At 40.7% G+C, this 18887-nt stretch overlaps 1 protein-coding gene across 1 annotated transcript in view; it reads right to left on the bottom strand.

The window, feature by feature from the left end:
* Positions 1-1483: 1483 nt before the first annotated feature.
* EDIL3 (EGF like and discoidin domains 3) overlaps positions 1484-18887 on the bottom strand; it is a 976894-nt gene continuing 959490 nt past the window's right edge. Inside the window, exon 11 of the mRNA XM_077462438.1 lies at positions 1484-4545. Within this exon, the coding sequence (XP_077318564.1) occupies positions 4396-4545 (150 nt within the window). The 3' untranslated portion in view covers positions 1484-4395. The remainder of the gene's footprint in view (positions 4546-18887) is intronic.

The raw sequence follows: 18887 nt of genomic DNA, 5'->3' as shown, positions 1-18887 counted from the left end.
TTTCAAAGTCACTCTGAAGTACATTTTTATTATCTGTTCATCCTGCCAGTACTTCCATTATTTATTCACTTCCTTTAACAGGATGGCAATGCTGTGTTCTTCTGTAGTAAAATCTGTAGTACAATTATGAAGCACTATTTTTACCCTGTAGGAAGGGTAGACATTTGCTGAAAAACGAACGGATAGAAAATCTAATGAAAAAATCCATAGGACGATATTTTGATTTTCATAGGGTTGGTATGCTTATTATGACAGTTTCCATTTCAGTATCAAAAAGGAATGCATATGATGGAAAATATTTCTAAAATAAACAATTTTCTAATTATTTATAGGTCAATTGTTTGAAAAAATAATTAAGTGAAATGTGCATGAGCAGTAGTGGTAATAGTAGAAATCAGAAAGAAATTATGCTTAATTTTGAAAATGACTGGAAAAAAGTTAGAATTTGGTGGAAATTTTCGAATACATTGATTGGGCCACTGAATATTAAGTCAAAAGAATGTTTCAATTCTTGTTTGGAATTTTTGTTTTTCTACTCATCTTTCGCCAGCTTTAGACAGGCATGCAGTTTCACATGGAAGTAATGAAAGTAATTGGCAAACACATTAAAACTTGACTTTAGCTTATACTCTTGTACAGGCATACCCCACGTTTAAGTACACAATTGGGTTTATTTACTAAAGCTGGAAAGTGCAAAATCAGGCTCACTTCTGCATAGAAACCAATGAGCTTCCATGTTTTATTACCAAAGCTTAATTGAACAAGCTGGGGTTAGAAGCTCATTGGTTTCTATGCAGAAGTGAGCCTGATTTTGCACTTTCCAGCTTTAGTAAATAAACCTCATTGTGTACTTAAAAGTGGGGTATGCCTGTATAAGCTTTTACTCAGTGTTACATGGTTTGTTCCAGCCCCTGTAACTGCCAATTTTGCTAGACAGTTTGTTCTGCATGTTAATGCAATAAAAATGTAAATGCATGCACATAGAATAAAAATGAATATACTGAATATTATCAATATATGTATTAATAACCAAAATACAATATTTTTTTCCTATAGCTGCCCTATAATGGTTTTGATGAAAAAAAAATTCTTACATTGTAGATAAAAATACAAACATAGTTAAATACTTTAAGCTACCTAGTAAATTAGAAAATAGGACTTTATTGCACGTGAAATATGCATTTCTTTCATTGGGTAAACAAAAGGTGTGGCAACAAAGCTGTTGAGGCACAGGTTTTGAAGTAGCTTTCTCTGCTCAAGGAGGCACAGAAAATAAAATCAGGCTTGATGACATGTACCAGAGCTGGGCCATCAGACCAAAGCTCCACAGTTAAGTATTTTTTCTTTACCTATTCAATAAACAACTCTGATTTTCTTGTGAAACTGAAAGCAAACAAACACTTTTTATGCAGGTAGTTCTAATACTACTTAAATATATACAAAGTAATACAATAAAATACACAGAAAACATATAAAAATAACCTAGTTTTTCAAAAGTTTATTTTAGGTTTGAAGACTAGACAATGTCATACTCATTTTACATCAACCTAAATGATTTAAATATTTACAAAACATATCAATATTATATAGCTTTAAAAGTTGCAAAGGTTACCGTATTCGATATTTGTTGAGTGGCTAACAAGTGAGATCCCTAACCCTCATTATATATTTGATATATTGTACAGTACCTTTTAGTCTTCAAAGCTTAAATATTTATATCAAAAGAGAAAGTCAACATAAAACTAAAACCAGTTTTTGTGACAAGCCCTTTGGGTAAGTGGATAAAATATATCTGGGGTCATAAAAGTAAAATAAACAGGCAAAGTAGAATGCATAAAATTATTTAGTAATGTGTACAGGTAATCTGGTCTTTATATTACCACATTATGTCCTGATATTGATATATAGCTCCCATTATGTTAATAAAACAAATCCATTCTTTGTTTCTTTTTTGTATTAAAAAAATACATAAACATACTTTACAAATGCAAACGATAATCTAACCTCCTTCATTTTTTAAATAGTTTACATAGAAAACTCTTCTTGTGATGACATGAACATATATTTATTACACCACATGGTAAAATATTTAGTAACATAGAAGTAAACTTTCTGTCTGCATTCATACATAGACACTTATATTTAATCTGCCATAAATACTTCATTTGAGAGAACCTTTTCGACATTAAAGTGGACTTGAACTCAAGAAGTGAGGAAGTCTAGGCACTCCTGTGCTTATAGCCTCATAGCTGTATATATGCAGTGAGAGATTTAAAGAACTGCTAATTTATTCGGTTCAGGAATACATTTGGTGATGTCATATGCTTCTCACTGTTCTGCTTTCTGTGTGTTTCGAAATAAGGAAGCAAAGTCACCTCTACCAAGATAGTTGCCCCCCACACAGAGACACAGTGCAGAACGTGGTTTGGTAAGTCAGTAATGGGAGAAAGATTAACTATAGGGAGTCCACAGATAATGCTGGTGACTAGTCCTTTACCCTAAGCTTGTCTTTTTTTCTGGGCACAGCTTCCAGAGTTCAGTTCCTCTTTTTGAGCAAAAATATTAACAGTTACAATTTCATGAACATAGAAACTGCCATGTGGTGTTTTCTACAGTAAAGAAAACTGTTAATTTAAAATAAAATGAATAATAATTTCATAAATAAGAGAAAAATCGATGAATCTTGTACAAACAAAGTGATGACAAAGTGCATTTGGTCAAAAAAGCAACATTAAACAGCAAATATAGTTGAAGAAAGTCAAGACTATTGTTTGTAAATTCTATAGCTTAAAGTGCATTGTATGGGCTGCTTTCCTAATGAATGATCTTTCATCACATATTTTCTTTGCTATATGTCATTATGTTTGACTTTCTCTTTAATATTGTTCACCAAGGTTGAATACAACATCATACACAATATATATCTTTTGAAGGACATTATACAGACAGACAGGACATTGACATCTAGTGGCATTTTTTATGCAGCACAATTAAAAATTAAACAAGTAAAAAGTTATGTTACACAGGACCTCACCATTTTTCCACAACTGGACACATTCTTTTAACAATGCAAGGGAATTGCTTGTGTGCATGTGAATTTGCAGGGCCCATGCACCCCTTCATCTCTTGTTTGTCCTCTAAACTCATCTTTGCATCTTTGAATGACTTAACATATATAAGATGGGTTTGCATACAACCAGTTTAAATGAAGAACACATTGATTAGGTATTACTACATTATCACAGTCTCTATCAACAGGTGTTTTCAAAAACCAGCATTACCATCTACACCAATACATATGTAGGTCCACAGCTGTCAAATAAACTGCACATTTTCCATACAATAGATCTGATTTTCAACTTTTGTATAACCTGAAATATATGCTCCAGTAAACTGAACGCATGAGACATATAATGACAAACAAAAGGTATGCGCACAAACCTATCATTATTCTCATCTCCCTCCATGCAACAATATGATTAATATAAAAAAAGATACATGAATATGTAATATTGCAAACTAAGTAAAATGGTTAGCACTGTTCTGATGCAGAAAAAAATGTTTAAAGAACTATAATGCCTTGGGCAAATTCAGAAGAGATTTGCTAGTATAATAATCTTGGGCGTCAGTGCATTCTATGTGATAAACTAAACAGGAATGAGATATTGATGTATTGCTGTTTTTATGACATGCAGAAAAGAAAGCCTATTTTCGTAGTTTGCTAGTATTTAGTATTCAGGTCACTAAGGAAGGAAATGTCTCTAACACAAGTAATAACATGCCTCAAGAACATGCACAATAGGAATGAAATTAAGAGGAAAGAAACATTAAAGTTTGCAATTTTATAGGTGTAAGTCAAATGGATTTCTAAGATCTGAGATGTAAATATTAATATTTTGATAGGCACGAGGGAAACAATTAGGATAATGCAGTCATCCCAGAGAAATCTTATTGCTAAGCTGCAGCATCACCTTTTACAACTAAATGTGTATTGTAGATAGGAAAACAGGTTTTCGTTTGGTAATTTTTTTTTCTCTTTTTTGGCTCTGAAGAGAATTGTTATAATTGCATTTTCCAGGCTCATAAACAAACAAAAAAAAATAACCTGTAAAAATAAAAATGATGCTGCCTTTCTTCCTCAACGTATTTCAACCAGTGTGAACAACTTAGAAGAAAATTAAAACATTTCATTACAAAGGGACAATATTTGAAGGACATAATCTGGTGGGTTCATTAAGGGCAGGCACAGACTACCTCGCAAAAAACAGTTACCAGCCTACCAAAAGGTGAGCACTTATTCAATGAAAATCCATTCATGTTCTCATTCAGGTTTTTCAGTTTTTTTTTAAATTTGCAAATGATGACTTCTTTTGAGTGGTTGTTTGATGGGTATTTTCAGTCCTCTTCAGTGCACCCTAATAGCTCAGCTCTTAATGTAATTCGACCGTACCATGACCAAGGAAGGATCCTTATAAATCTTGCATAGATTGGTGGATCAATCACATTCTTTCTATGTGTATCATTGTCAAAATTTCCCTGAAATACCTGTAAATGAAAAAAAAAAATTTTAAGAGTTGCATCAGAAGAGGAGATAATGACAAAGTGCTTTATCAGAATAATAATAAGAATTTAATATCTCACTTGCAACACCGTTTGCCTAAAACTAAAAGGTTCCATCTGTACCTTGAGTGAGCAATGATGTGATATCATATTGTCGTTTGGGCTTTTGAAATTAAAGAACGAAACCTATGCACACTAAAGTAATTACATATTCTAAAACATGCAGCAAAAGCAAAACAAGCCCTCACTCAAGTCTGTAGCTTTAGGCCTGGTTCACACTATTGTGGATGGTAGCTCTTAAAAAACGCTACTTCATCCTTAATGGCACCCTCATGCATCTTAAAACACAACACATTTAAAGGTGCGAAAACTGTGGGTAAATTACATTGAGCAAAAACACCATTTGATTTCCCTGCCACTATGTTTTAAAAATGGTGCAGGAGCCTTTTTTCTACATGAAACGCAGGCATAGCAGCCCATTAAATGGTTGGGTTATAAAAACAAAGGGATAGGATGCGCTATGGAGTTTGTTATACAGAGAGTATATATAATGTAATGTAGGGTTGCCCTGCCCAAGCAAACATGGCTCACAGAGCTTAAATAGTTGGAACCAGACCTTAGGCAATGGGGAGAAATTCAGGTTTACAACAGAGTCACAGAAATCTCAGCTATTTTCTATGTAATGTCAACACTCCAAAGGTGTTTCTAACCGCTTAAGCGATTCGACACTGCGCCATTTTAACTGATAATTGCGCGGTCGTGCGACGTGGCTCCCAAACAAAATCTACATCTTTTCTTCCCTACAAATAGAGCTTTCTTTTGGAGGTATTTGATCACCTCTGCGGTTTTTATTTTTTGCGCTATAAACAAAAAAAGCGAATTTTGAAAAAACGCATTCATTTTTGCTTTTTGCTATAATAAATATCCCCCAAAAATATAAAAAAACATATTTTTCCTCAGTTTAGGCCGATATGTATTCTTCTACATATTTTTGGTAGAAAAAATTGCAATAAGCGTTTATTGATTGGTTTGCGCAAAAGTTATAGCGTCTACAAAATAGGGGATAGTTTTATGGCATTTTTATTAATAGTTTTTTATTTACTAGTAATGACAGCAAGCAGAAATTTTTATCGTGATTGCGTCATTATGGCAGACACGTCGGACAATTTTGGCACGATTTTGGGACCATTCACATTTATACAGCGATCAGTGCGATTAAAATTGCATTGATTACTGTGTAAATGTGACTGCCAGTGAAGGGGTTAACACTAGGAGGCGCTGTAAGGGTTAAGTGTGTCCTTCGGATGTGTTCTAACTGTAGGGGGGGTGGGCTAGCTGTGACACATTACTGATCATAGCTCCCGAACACAGAGAGCTATGATCAATGACACTGTCACTAGGCAGAACGGGGAGATGCTTGTTTACTTTAGCATATCCCCATTCTTCCTCTCCTTGAGACGATCACAGGTATCCCCGCATACAATGAGTCCACGGGACCCGTGATCCTACTCATGGAGCTCCCGGCTGGCATGCAAGCATGCCACTAGCAGCGCACACCCGATGGCAAGGCGGCAAATTCAAAGGGACGTTCAGGTACGCCCATTTGCCCAGCCGTGCCATTCTGGCGATGTACATCGGTGTGCGCCAGTTGGGAACTGGCTAAGCTGTTAGAAACTGACTCAAAACTGACTAGAGAGTCTTGATGAGGATCTTTAAAAATAAGAGAGATCTAGAGAGTTCAAAAATGACTAATTTTAAAGTGGATGTAAACCCGATTTTTTTTTTATGTCATAATGTAGAGTATATACAATTTCCTATGATTTGAGCCCAGTCTTGCCACAAAGAGTTAATCCAGCTCTGAGCAATCCTATTTTATTGTTCAGCGAGATAAATCTTGACAAACAGAGAAAAACTTTGTCAAATCCTCCCCCTTGCTGTGAGTGACAGGTGATTTACATATCTTGTGCACTAGCCTAAGAGACATGTATTATTTTTTAATTCCCTCCCACTCCTTTCTTCTTCTGCTCTGCCAGGATTGGATGTTCCCCACATCAGCATAATTGGGCATGCTGAAGTCATGTGGTTACTTTCCTGTCTTTTCACTGGATGTTAGAGCTCATAGCAGATGTTCAGTGTAAGAAATGCACAGGAAAAAATGCATATTGACAATGGGAGTGTAGAGGTGGGCGGGGAGTCTACTGACATCACGACTCCACCCACTGAGCTCCAGACAACAGACTCACCCACAGAATCTGCAGTTTTTCGGCTCTCATAACAGACAGAGACATTTGACAGGTAGAGATACATGCAGGAGGCATGCATATCCTTATAGATAACCCCTATGGCAGTAGTTTAGAAAGGATGACATTGGGTTTACATCCACTTTAAGCTCATTTACAGCTTTCTAAGATACATGCAAATACTTCACTGCCCATAAATCTGGGCACAGGTAAACTTTAAAGTTTCAGAGCAATAAAAAGGACAATATGACTTTTGGTCATGTGCAAGTATTTGACACCAATTAAAATTGTGCATATCATTATTTGATAATTATGATGTTATAGCTAAAACCCAGTACTAAACAGTTTACAACTAAAGTTACACCTCGAATTATCCCCTAACCTTCACACAGAACCTTGGACCTCATTCTATTTTAAAATGGCAACCTAACCTACCACCTATGTTTCTGTTTTTACTGTTTGCCTTTCTTTTATTTTCTTTAAATGTGGCCCTGATGAGATGTTCTAAAGCTATAATTTTATTTGAAGATTCAGAAGAATCATTGTAAGTAAATATTTTAAGTGTTTTGGAAAGTACGAAAGAAAGACAGGCGAGGCAGAACCATAGTCCTTGACATACAGAGTTCAAGATACTTGCTTATACTTAGACAGGAGAAATATAAAAAAAAATCTTAGTTCTTTCTTAGTGAAAGTTCTGGAGTCCCGATGTTTATCTTCCAGCTATAGTCAACTACTGGATATATTTTAGTAAAATAAAAAACAGAATGTTTAGATATGTCTTATTTTTTTATTTTCTGCAACGCTCAGCTTAACCGGTTCCCGACCAGCGCACGACGATGTACGTCGACAGAATGGCACGGGCAGGCATATTGGCGTACAGGTACATCCAATCTTCAATGCCGCCCTGCCATCGTGAGCGCGCCGCCTGTGGCGCGCTCCCGCGCTGGTCGGGACCCCCGTGAGTCCGGTCGCGGGACCCACGGACACGATCGCCGCAGGCATACCCGCGATCGTCTCACGGGACGGCTGAATGGAGGAAATGCTGTGTAAACAGCATTTCTCCCTTCTGCCTAGCAACTAGTGACGCTGATCTCTGCTCCATGTGATTGGAGCAGAGATCAGTGTTCACTAAATGAAAGCCCAACCCCCCCACAGTTAGTAACACACCCCTAGGAACACTTAACCCCTACACTGCCACCCACTGGTTAACCCCTTCACTGCCAGTGTCATTTACACAGGAATCACTGCATTTATATAGCAGTGATTACTGTAGAAATGACAATGGTCCCAAAAATGTGTCAAAAATGTCCGATGGGTCCCCCACAATGTCGCAGTCACAATAAAAAATCGCTGATCGCCGCCATTACTAGTAAAAAAAAAAAAAAAAAAAATTATTAATAAAAATGCTATAAAACTATCCCTATTTTGTAAACGCTATAACTTTTGTGCAAACCAATCAATAATCACTTATTGCGATTTTTTTTAACAAAAATATGTAGAAGAATACGTATCGGCCTAAACTGAGGGAAAATGTTTTTTTTATATATTTTTGGGGGATATTTATTATAACAAAAAGTAAAAAATAATGCGTTTTTTTCAAAATTGTCGCTCTATTTTTGTTTATAGCGCAAAAAATAAAAACCGCAGGGGTGATCAAATACCACCAAAAGAAAGCTCTATTTGTGGGAAAAAAAGGACGTCAATTTTGTTTGGGAGCCACTTCGCATGACCACGCAATTGTCAGTTAAAGCGACGCAGTGCCGAATCGCAAAAAGTGGTCTGGTCTTTGACCAGCAAAATGGTCCGGTCTGTAAGTGGTTAAACTAAAACTGTTTAATTTTATTTTGAACAGAGCATATGTGTCAGTGCCCCATAGTGATGAGTTTACAGGAACAGGAAGTGATAGCAAAATCCCTTTAATGGGAACAGCAACAAGACCATGTTTGCAGTAGCGAAAGGATACAACCTCTGTGAGGTATTATTGATGCCCGTGCCTTCCTATACCAGTTTGTCTAGCCACACACAGGATGGGTGGAGACCCACGGCTTATGGCTCCCCCACATGCAGCTGGGAATCCTCTCCCCACCTCTCTTGTGCAGATTGGCCAATCAGGCATGACGTTGACGGGGTCCATCCCTGGGAGTGGGAATATATAGTAGCCTTGGAGCAGCCAGAGGTTTATTTGCTTGACTCAATCACAAGGAAGCACACACAGGTTACCCTCACTGCTGGGAGATCAGCCATCTTTCAGAAACCATGAAACAGACTGAGACAGAAGTACAATAAAATCACACTTGTTTATTAATAAAAATAAAAAGGTAAATAGAAAAGGCGTAATCAAGCATAGCCAGAGTCCAGTAGCCAGATCGGGTAGTCAGCCAGTCCAAAGTTCATAAACCAGATCGGGTAATCAGCCAGGCCGGAAGTCAGGGATCCAAGGAGAGCAACCGCAAGCAGGATAAGAAGCCAGGTGGGATGTCAGCAAGCCAGTCTTGAAACAAACAGCAGGAGATGGTTCCTTATGATATGACCAACATGAAGGCAAATGAAAAAGTGAGCAGGAAGGCTTTAAATTGGCAGGTCAGACGAGCATCATCGGGAACAGCTGGTAACTGTGGAAAGAGAAGAGAGCTGGCAATTAGCCAACAGTTGAGCGGCCAGCCCAGAGGAGGAAGGGCTAAGCCAGCCCTGACAGTACCCCCCTCAATGACCCCTCTCCCTCGGAGGGCCCCTGGGCTTGAGGGGAAACCGTCTATGGAACGGAACTCACGGAGGAGGACAGGGGCATGTACGTCAGAGGATGAAATCCAGGAGCGTTCCTCCGGACCGTACCCCTTTCAATGCACCAGGTACTGTATGCGCCCACAGAACCTACGGGAGTCAACAATGGATTGTACCTCATACTCCTCATGGTTCTCAACCAGAATAGGGTGAGGATGTGGCACCGAGGTGGTAAATCGGTTACAGACCAACGGTTTCAATAAGGAGACATGAAACAGATTTGAGATGCGCATACTAGGAGGAAGGTCCAACGCGTAGGCTACTGGGTTAATCCTGCGACGGATACGGAAAGGCCCAATAAACCGAGGTGCTTCTTAAAATAAACCGAAGATTTTTATGGTCAGTAAGAATCAGAACTGGCACAGTGGTACCTTCAAGGAGATGTCTCCATTCTTTCAGGGCCAAAATGATCGCCAACAGCTCTCTGTCACCAATCTCATAATTGCACTCAGCAGGTGACAATTTCTTGGAAAAGTAGCCACACGGATGCATAGCGCTCTCAGAGTTAGGACGTTGAGACAGAAGGGCGCCAACTCCAGTCTCGGATGCATCAACTTCTAGGATAAAAGGCAACGTAGGATCAGGATGTGCCAACACAGGAGCAGCAACACAGGCAGCCTTGAGAGTCTCAAAGGCCTTAATGGACTCCGGAGACCAACTCTGTGGGTTACCGTCCTTTCTGGTCATATCAGTCAGAGGCTTGACTAGAGACGAGAAGTTACGAATAAACTTCCGATAGTAGTTGGCAAAGCCCAGGAAACGCTGCCGAGGACGTAAACCCACGGGTCGAGGCCACTGTAGGACTGCGACAGTTTCTCTGGGTCCATCGAAAAACCAGCAGTGGAAATGACATAACCCAGGAATGTAACCTGTTCACGATGGAACTCGCACTTCTCCAGTTTACAATAGAGATTGTTCTCTCTTAGTTTCTGAAGTACACACCAGACATCTGTGTGGTGGCTCTCCAGGGACTTGGAAAATATGAGGATATCATCGAGATAAACCACCACACACAATTGCAACAAATCTCGGAGGACATCGTTAATAAATTCCTGGAAAACTAATGAGGCGTTACAAAGGCCAAAAGGCATTACCAAGTATTCATAATGGCCTGTTCTGGTATTAAACACAGTTTTCCACTCATCACCCTCCTCAATGTGTACGAGATTGTATGCCCCTCTCAGGTCAAGCTTTGTGAAAACCGTTGCTCCCTTGAGGCGGTCAAATAACTCTGTAATCAATGGAATCAGGTAGGCATTCTTAATTGTGACACGATTGAGACCCCTATAATCTATACAAGGTCTCAGTTCACCGCTCTTCTTTTTAACAAAGAAGAAACCAGCACCAGCAGGAGACGAGGACTTGCGGATGAAACCTCGAGAAAGTGTGTCAGCAACATACTCCTCCATGGCCTTATCCTCCAAGACCGACAAAGGGTAAACCCGGCCACGAGGAGGTATGGCACCAGGTTGAAGGTCAATTGTGCAATCATAAGGCCAGTGTGGAGGCAAACTACCGGCTTTACCTTTATCAAAGACATCACCAAAATCACGGTACTCCTCCGGTAAGGAGGGGAGTGAAGCAGTGCACAGGACCTTGGATACCTTCAGGAAGCATGTCTCACTGCATTGTGGTGACCAGGAAAGAACCTCAGCATGGAGCCAATCAAAAGAGGGGTTGTGTCTCTGTAACCAAGGATAACCAATAACCAGCGGAAATCTGGGTGAGGAAATAACTTGGAATTGGATTACCTCATAGTGAAGAGCCCCTACAGCCATGGACAACGGAACCGTCTCATGAGTCACATGGGCAGGCTGTAAAGGTCTCCCATCAAGAGCCTCAATGGCAAGTGGAGTGTCATGCAGCTGCAGCGGAATCGAGTGCTGCGAAACAAATGCAGCATCAATGAACAGGCCTGCAGACCCAGAGTCGATTAGAGCCTGTATCTCGATGGACGACTCAGCCCAAGAATGGGTGTCCAAAACCAGGGGCTTATCCTTCTGGATAACTGGGGACAAAACAACGCCACCTAAGGTCTGTCCATGACAGGACCTTAAGTTCGGGCGTTCCCTGGATGGGTAGGACAAGACTTCAAAAAGTGACCTGCCTGGCCACAATAAAGGCACAATCTCTCCCTCCTCCTAAAGGCTCTCTCATCCGCAGAGAGACGCGTGAAGCCCAGGTGTATGGGTTCATCTTCACTGACCAACTCAGTACCAGGAGGCATGGGAGGTGAGGGAGGCATGGGTGGGACTACAAAGCTCGGAGGCAAACATACAGGAGGCTTCCGCAAGCGCTCCTTAAGAGAAAGTCTTTCTCTGAGTCTGGAGTCAATGTGGATGGCAAACGAGATCAAGCTCTCAAGCTCAGTGGGTATATCTCGGGCTGCTATCTCATCCTTGATGGAATCCGAGAGACCATGAGAAAAAGCAGCCACGAGGGCCTCATTGTTCCAAGCAACCTCTGCTGCCAGAGTACGGAATTCAATGGCGTAGTCGGCAACAGTTCTCGTGCTCTGTTTGATGGACATGAGGCACTTGGCAGCAGAAGCAGAGCGTGCGGGAACGTCAAAAACCCTTTTAAAGGAGGCCACAAACTGAAGGTAACTCAAGACAACAGGTTTTTGTGTCTCCCATAGAGGGTTAGCCCAGGCCAAGGCTCTCTCAGAAAGCAAACATATCACGAAACCTACTTTGCTTCTGTCCGTGGGAAACGCCTGGGGCAGCATTTCGAACTATATCTCAACCTGATTGAGAAACCCACTGCATTGAACTGGATCGCCCCCAAATCACTGGGGAAGCGGAGCAGAACCAGACATACCCCTTTAGAGGTAATACTTGAGGTGGGTGCCTGCACAGAGACTGGCGCAGCAGCAGGGACGGCCTGCGACTCAGGTTGTACTGGAGCAGCCACCGTGGGGGATTCCAGGTGAGCCGTGCGATACAGGAGCATTTGTAACGCCAAGGCAAACTGATCCATGCGGTGATCTTGCTCATCCAATCTGGAAAAAATATTACCAACAAGTGGATTGACTGTATCTTCTGAATTCATGGCCTTCACGTACTGTCAGAAACCATGAAACAGACTGAGACAGAAGTACAATCATATCACACTTGTTTATTAATAAAAATAAAAAGGTAAATAGAAAAAGCGTAGTCAAGCATAGCCAGAGTCCAGTAGCCAGATCGGGTAGTCAGCCAGTCCAAAGTTCATAAACTAGATCGGGTAATCAGCCGGGCCGGATGTCAGGGATCCAAGGAGAGCAACGGCAAGCAGGATAAGGAGCCAGGTGGGATGTCAGCAAGTCAGTCTTGAAACAAACAGCAGGAGATGGTTCCTTGTGATGTGATCAACACAAAGGCAAATGAAAAAGTGAGCAGGAAGGCTTTAAATCGGGAACAGCTGGTAACTGTGGAAAGAGAAGAGAGCTGGCAATTAGCCAACAGCTGAGCAGACAGCCCAGAGGAGGAGGGGCTAAGCCAGCCCTGAAACCATCCTCTTTTGATATGTGTTCCTTCCCTTTACTTGGTTTATTTTACATACACCCCCTTATGTAGTCCCCTTGTGGGAACACATAGACATTTTGCCATATTATCTTTACACTTTTACACATTTAATTAATCCCGTTTTGACACATTTTTTCTAGGAACACTATGCACTTTTTGTGCACACATAGTTTATTTGATCATGCTGTGACCACTGTGTTGAGCTCCAGATGGTGTTCCCTGTCCTTGGAGGGTTCCCCCGTCTCAACCCCGGGGGTGACATCATGCCTGTTACCCACGTCTTCCTGGCCTCTAGGCTGTGCAGTAAGTATCCCAATCTATCTACACCTTGTTGGAATATAATCCTTCTGTCCTCCCTTATTTTAAGGGCATTATCATTAACCCCTGTTCATTTCCTTCCCAGTATATTACTTCACAACACTCCTGATGAATGGCTGTAATGCCAGCAAACATGTTTTTTTTTTCAATCGATTTATTATACCATGTATATTTGTCATATCTATTTTTTATCTGTATTGCATGTTATGAGCAGCATATTTAGTGTAAGTCTTGTGACTACCTATCTCTTTGATACAAAATATCTGATATGTATTCTAGATTGTAATAAATAAATTATGTACTGTAACTTCATTTCGATGTTATTTTCTCATGACATGGCGTTCCCTCATTCAAAGTCCCCACAAACTCTTCCTTTCTACCTACTAAATCAGAGATGGAGGCCGCCATGTGTTTTATATAGTGTGTGTGTCAGGTCATGTTCATTTACTGTATACTAGATATGTGCATTCGTTTTCATCCAAATGCATTTTCGTCTGAATTTCGGGCATTTTCATTATTGTTTTAACAAACGATAACGAACGTGCAGAATCCGAAAACCAAAAGATCCAACATTAACAACTGCTTTATTTTTGTTTTCGTTGTGACAACAGTTTGATATAGATAAGAGACTCGACATGACGCTGACAATAGCGATCTGTGTCCATTGAACCTGTGGTCGAATGTGCCTAACCTTAGCTCTATTAGTCCAAGATTATTCTACATAGAGAGAAAAGATTCGACATAGAGAGAAAAGATTCAACATTTTAGAGACAATAGCAAAAAAGGTTGAATGTGCCTAACCTAACTCTATTAGTCCAAGATTATTCGACATAGAGAGAAAAGATTTGACATGAAGATTTGACAAAGAAGTCGCCACGAGTGGACATTTATGGTCAAATTCTCCACCTATACGCTATAGAAGAATTATAATGTTCGTTGACTAGTAATAATAATTAATAAATATAATTATTACTAGTGTCGTACAACATTAGAATTCTACTATAGCTTGTTGGCAGAACATTTGACAGGAAATGTACGATTGCAGTGTCGTACAGATAAGCTGCTCCATCGAATCTTCTTAGAACATTTGACAGACACCATAAGCCTTCAATGACAGATTCAACCTTAAATGATGAATGCATTTTTTAACAAAACTAAATGAATAAAAATGAATTTCGGGAGTAACAAATACATTTATTTTTTGGACGAAAACTAAATTCTGAAACAAAATATTTCAGTGTGCATATGTCTACTGTATACCAGTTTATCTATGTTTCTGATTTATTTTCCTGGCATCCCTATCTGAGTCACAGGTAGAGGAGTTGGGCTTTATGCTATGATTTCATAACATGAGGACAGTGCATAATTTTTTCAGCACCTTGTAAAATTCCTCTTAATTTTTTTTTTTTTTTTTAATTAATGTTTATTGAAGAAAAGAAGCATGTACAACAGCATAGTAGGCAATACATTCCTCTTAATTTTTATGCATCAAAATTTAGTGTATAACCTGTAGACAATCCCCAGTGAGTGGTGAAAGAAGCCGCATCCTTAAATAACCTTGTCTATACTGTACAGGATGCCAAGGATAGGTCCTAGATGGGTGCTATGTGGCACTAATATTTGGGCGCGGTCCCTTTAAGGTACTCAGGGCTCTCACCTGAGATGAGTGAGAAATTCCAGGGTAGTCATGTAAAGGAGAGAACTAATTCACAGTCCTCATGGTATTATTGAAGAGATATTTGGGACCCTGAATTTTGGAGGTTCGGAGTGACATTTGGTTGGGAAAAGAACCTCCACTCCTACCTAAGGAGACTCCAGTCCCTACAGGGCTAAACAGCCTCCAGGAAGAAGCACATAAAAAAGGAAGCTGTCAGTGTTAGGCATGGTGGTGTAGGAATTGGATGGAAAACTGGTTTTCTCCTGCATGTGTGCTACAAATGCTAACCCTAGGGTAAAACCCTTACTTGACTTTTGCATATTTAACAATTTGATTTATGCTGAAGATAAGCAAGCGTTCGTGTTGCATTTCCTGAAGTTTTTTGTTTTGCTGCCGGAAGCTCTCCTGTGTTTTCTTAAGAAGAATAAAAATCTTTATGTTTAAGCTAATCGGCTGCTGCATGTGGCCCCAAGGTGCTAACCCCCCCCCCCCCCGAATATTACAATACCAATACATTTACCTAGTCTATTTAATGAAATGTAATTAAAAAATTATGATTAACCACTTGCTCACAGGGCACTTAATCCCCCATCCTATCCAGACCCATTTTCAGCTTTCGGCACTGATGCACTTTGAATGACAATTGCGCGGTCATACAACACTGTACCCAAATTAAATTTTTTATCATTTGTTTCCCACAAATAGAGCTTTCTTTTGGTGGTATTTGATCACCTGTGTGATTTTTATTTGTTGTTATAAATTTTTGTCTGTCATTGATGTACGCTGATGAGGCGGCACTGATGGGCACCTATAGGTGGCAGTGATGAGCATGGATCGGTGATCACCCAAGTCCCAGTGACTTGGTGATCGCAGCGCCCTGTAGGGTGCACAGGCCTCCCGGGAATTCAGATCAGCACTGTGCCCGTTATTTGGCTATAGCGCAGATGTCAAGTGGTTAAACCGGAACATACTGTGTTTTACAAATTCCTGCTGTCTGTAACCTTAAAGGGGTTATAAATCCTTGTGTTTTCTCACCTTAAATCCATAGGATGCATTAAGGTGAAAACATACATGGCAGTGACCGGCCCCCCAGCCCCCCGTTTTACTTACCTGAGCCCTGGAACTTCATCCGGAAGGGATGAGCTCTTCCTCTGTCCGGGGTTCTCGGCTTTTGATTGGATAGATTGATAGCAGCGCAGTCGTCAGCCCCCGCTGCTATGGACGTCGAATAATAGACTCGGGAGCGAGTCCGTAATGTAACCCCTCTGGAGAGCGCTTCTCCTAGGGCAGTGGTCATCAACCCTGTCCTCAGGGCCCACTAACAGGCCAGGTTTTATGTATTACTTTGGGGAGATGCAGACTAGAATACTGCAATCACTGAGCAGCAAATTATATCGCCTGTGATGTATTTCAGTTATTTTGCAAACCTGGCCTGTTAGTGGGCCCTGAGGACAGGGTTGATGACCACTGTCCTAGGGGGTTATTTGCTGTGGGGAAGAGCTGTGAGAGCCGCAGAGGGACCCCAGAAAACAGTGTTTGGGGCCACTCTGTGCAAAATGAGCTGCACAGTGGAGGTAAGTATGACATGTTTGTTTTTTGTTTTTTTAAATAAATGTAGCTTTAAAGTCACTTTAAAGGCCATTCAATTTGCCTTAATTAAATGTCCAAACAGATGTGCATGCAGTAAGCAAATCCACCATTGTGTAAACCAACAGTTTAAGCCTAATGGTGAAATGATACAATACCCAGTAGAAAACAGTTGTTGTGCTGAACCTTATCTTCAAGACAATCATAAGCAGCTGGCTTAAAACATACTGATGGGTCTGCAAAGTTAATATTTCTCATAGGATGTATAATTCTATTCTTGAAGACCATATGGTGACTAAATACACAAAACTACATGCCAGTAATCCATCTATATGACAATTATATATTACCATGCAACAATTGTAAGACATCATTATTTAAGGTAGCGTCTTAAGCTCACTACAACAGGAATTCACAAAAAGAGCTCAATATGTACAGCAAATATTAACATAATCATAGGTCATTTGTTTTGCTTCACCACTTTTATTCATTAAGGGAAAAGTCATTTTAGACTCTCTCTTATCCAATGACGGGTGGTGAAGTTTTAGGATGAGGGGCACCAGACCCGCCTTCCTTTTTTGACCCCTTCCACTTCTCAAAAGCCCCACCCCTTATATAATCCACCCACTCTGTCCCCTGTATTCTACTTGCTTCCACCCATAGTGTCAGGAGTATACAGCCTCAGAATCACAGGACAGAGTATACAGATCAGCCTCACAGATCAGAATATTTAGTTCAGCCTCAGAGATCAGGGTATATACAGCTCAGCCTCAGAGATCAGGGTATATACAGCTCAGCCTCAGAGATCAGGGTATATACAGCTCAGCCTCGCAGATCAGGGTATATAGCTCAGCATTACACACAGTGTATGTATAGCCCAGCAATACAGATAGTGTATATATAGCCCAGAAATACAGATAGGGTATATATATAGCCCAGCAATTCAGATAGTGTATATAGCCCAGCATTACAGATAGTGTATATAGCCCATCAATCCAGATAGTGTGTATATATAGCCCATCAATCCAGAAAGTATATATATAGCCCATCAATACAGATAGTGTATATATGGCCCAGCAATACAGATAGTGTATATATGGCCCAGCAATACAGATAGTGTATGTATAGCCCAGCAATACAGATAGTGTATATAGCCCAGCATTACAGATAGTGTATATAGCCCAGCAATCCAGATACTGTATATAGCCCAGCAATACAGATGGTGTCCATAGCCCAGCATTACATATAGTGTATATAGCCCATCAATCCAGATAGTGTATATAGCCAAGCAATCCAGATAGTGTGTGTATATAGTCCATCATTACAGATAGTGTGTATATATAGTCCATCAATCCAGAAAGTGTATATAGTCCAGGAATACAGATAGTCTATATAGCCCAGCAATCCAGATAGTCTATATAGCCCAGCAATCCAGATAGTGTATATAGCCTAGCAATAGAGGGTGTATATAGCCCAGCAATCCAGATAGTGTATATAGCCCAGCAATCCAGATAGTGCTCCACCGCTGCCAGCACCCCAACTCCCCTCCCCCCAGGTGTGAGGCTAGTGGCTCCATTAACATCACCCCCTGCTAGCGGATCCAGTGGCAGCACCCCCCCACATGAGGCGAGTGGTGCCACACCACTGACAGCACCCCCCAGGTCCAGCACTTATCGACTTACAGGGCTGTAGGAAGGATCCTCTTGTGTCTCCACTTCCCTCCATTCCTCCATAGTGTGGGCAGCAGTGGGGGCACAGGTGTTTGTTCCAAATGCTTCCTCCACTTACCAAAGCAATGCTAGGCATCCAATGGGATTGTTGAGCGCTTTGGCTAATTGGCAAACAGGTTTCACACCTGCTTCTCCATTGGCCGGGAGGAGGATCAGTGTTGTAACATCGAATTTTCACACCTCTGCTGTGCGTTCACCCTGTTTTGAAGCCTGTTAGAGCCTATGGCTCCAGTCAGGTGCTTAAAAAAACCCTGGCCAGCTATATTTATATGCCCCGGTGACCTGAAAGGGGCCGGACACATGAATATGGGGGCGGCCGTGGTGGCAGTGGATAGATTCATGCTATACATAAATCTATCCACTGCATAAAGGGTGTGGAGAGGAGAGAGGGGATGGACAGGCCGCCGCTGCATATCGATAGCTATCAGTCTGGTTGGTTTGGTTGTAATTTCTTTCTGGTCAGTCTGGTTGGAGCTTGTAGAAAACAAAAAGCAGCACACGATGGAAA

Source organism: Lithobates pipiens, unplaced genomic scaffold (assembly GCF_037356315.1).
Source record: "Lithobates pipiens isolate NorthernLeopardFrog02 unplaced genomic scaffold, aLitPip1_a1.2 Scaffold_3, whole genome shotgun sequence".
NCBI classification, from domain to species: domain Eukaryota; kingdom Metazoa; phylum Chordata; class Amphibia; order Anura; family Ranidae; genus Lithobates; species Lithobates pipiens.
Note: the sequence above shows the minus strand (reverse complement) of the source record. Positions and strands in the feature narration are given on the sequence as shown.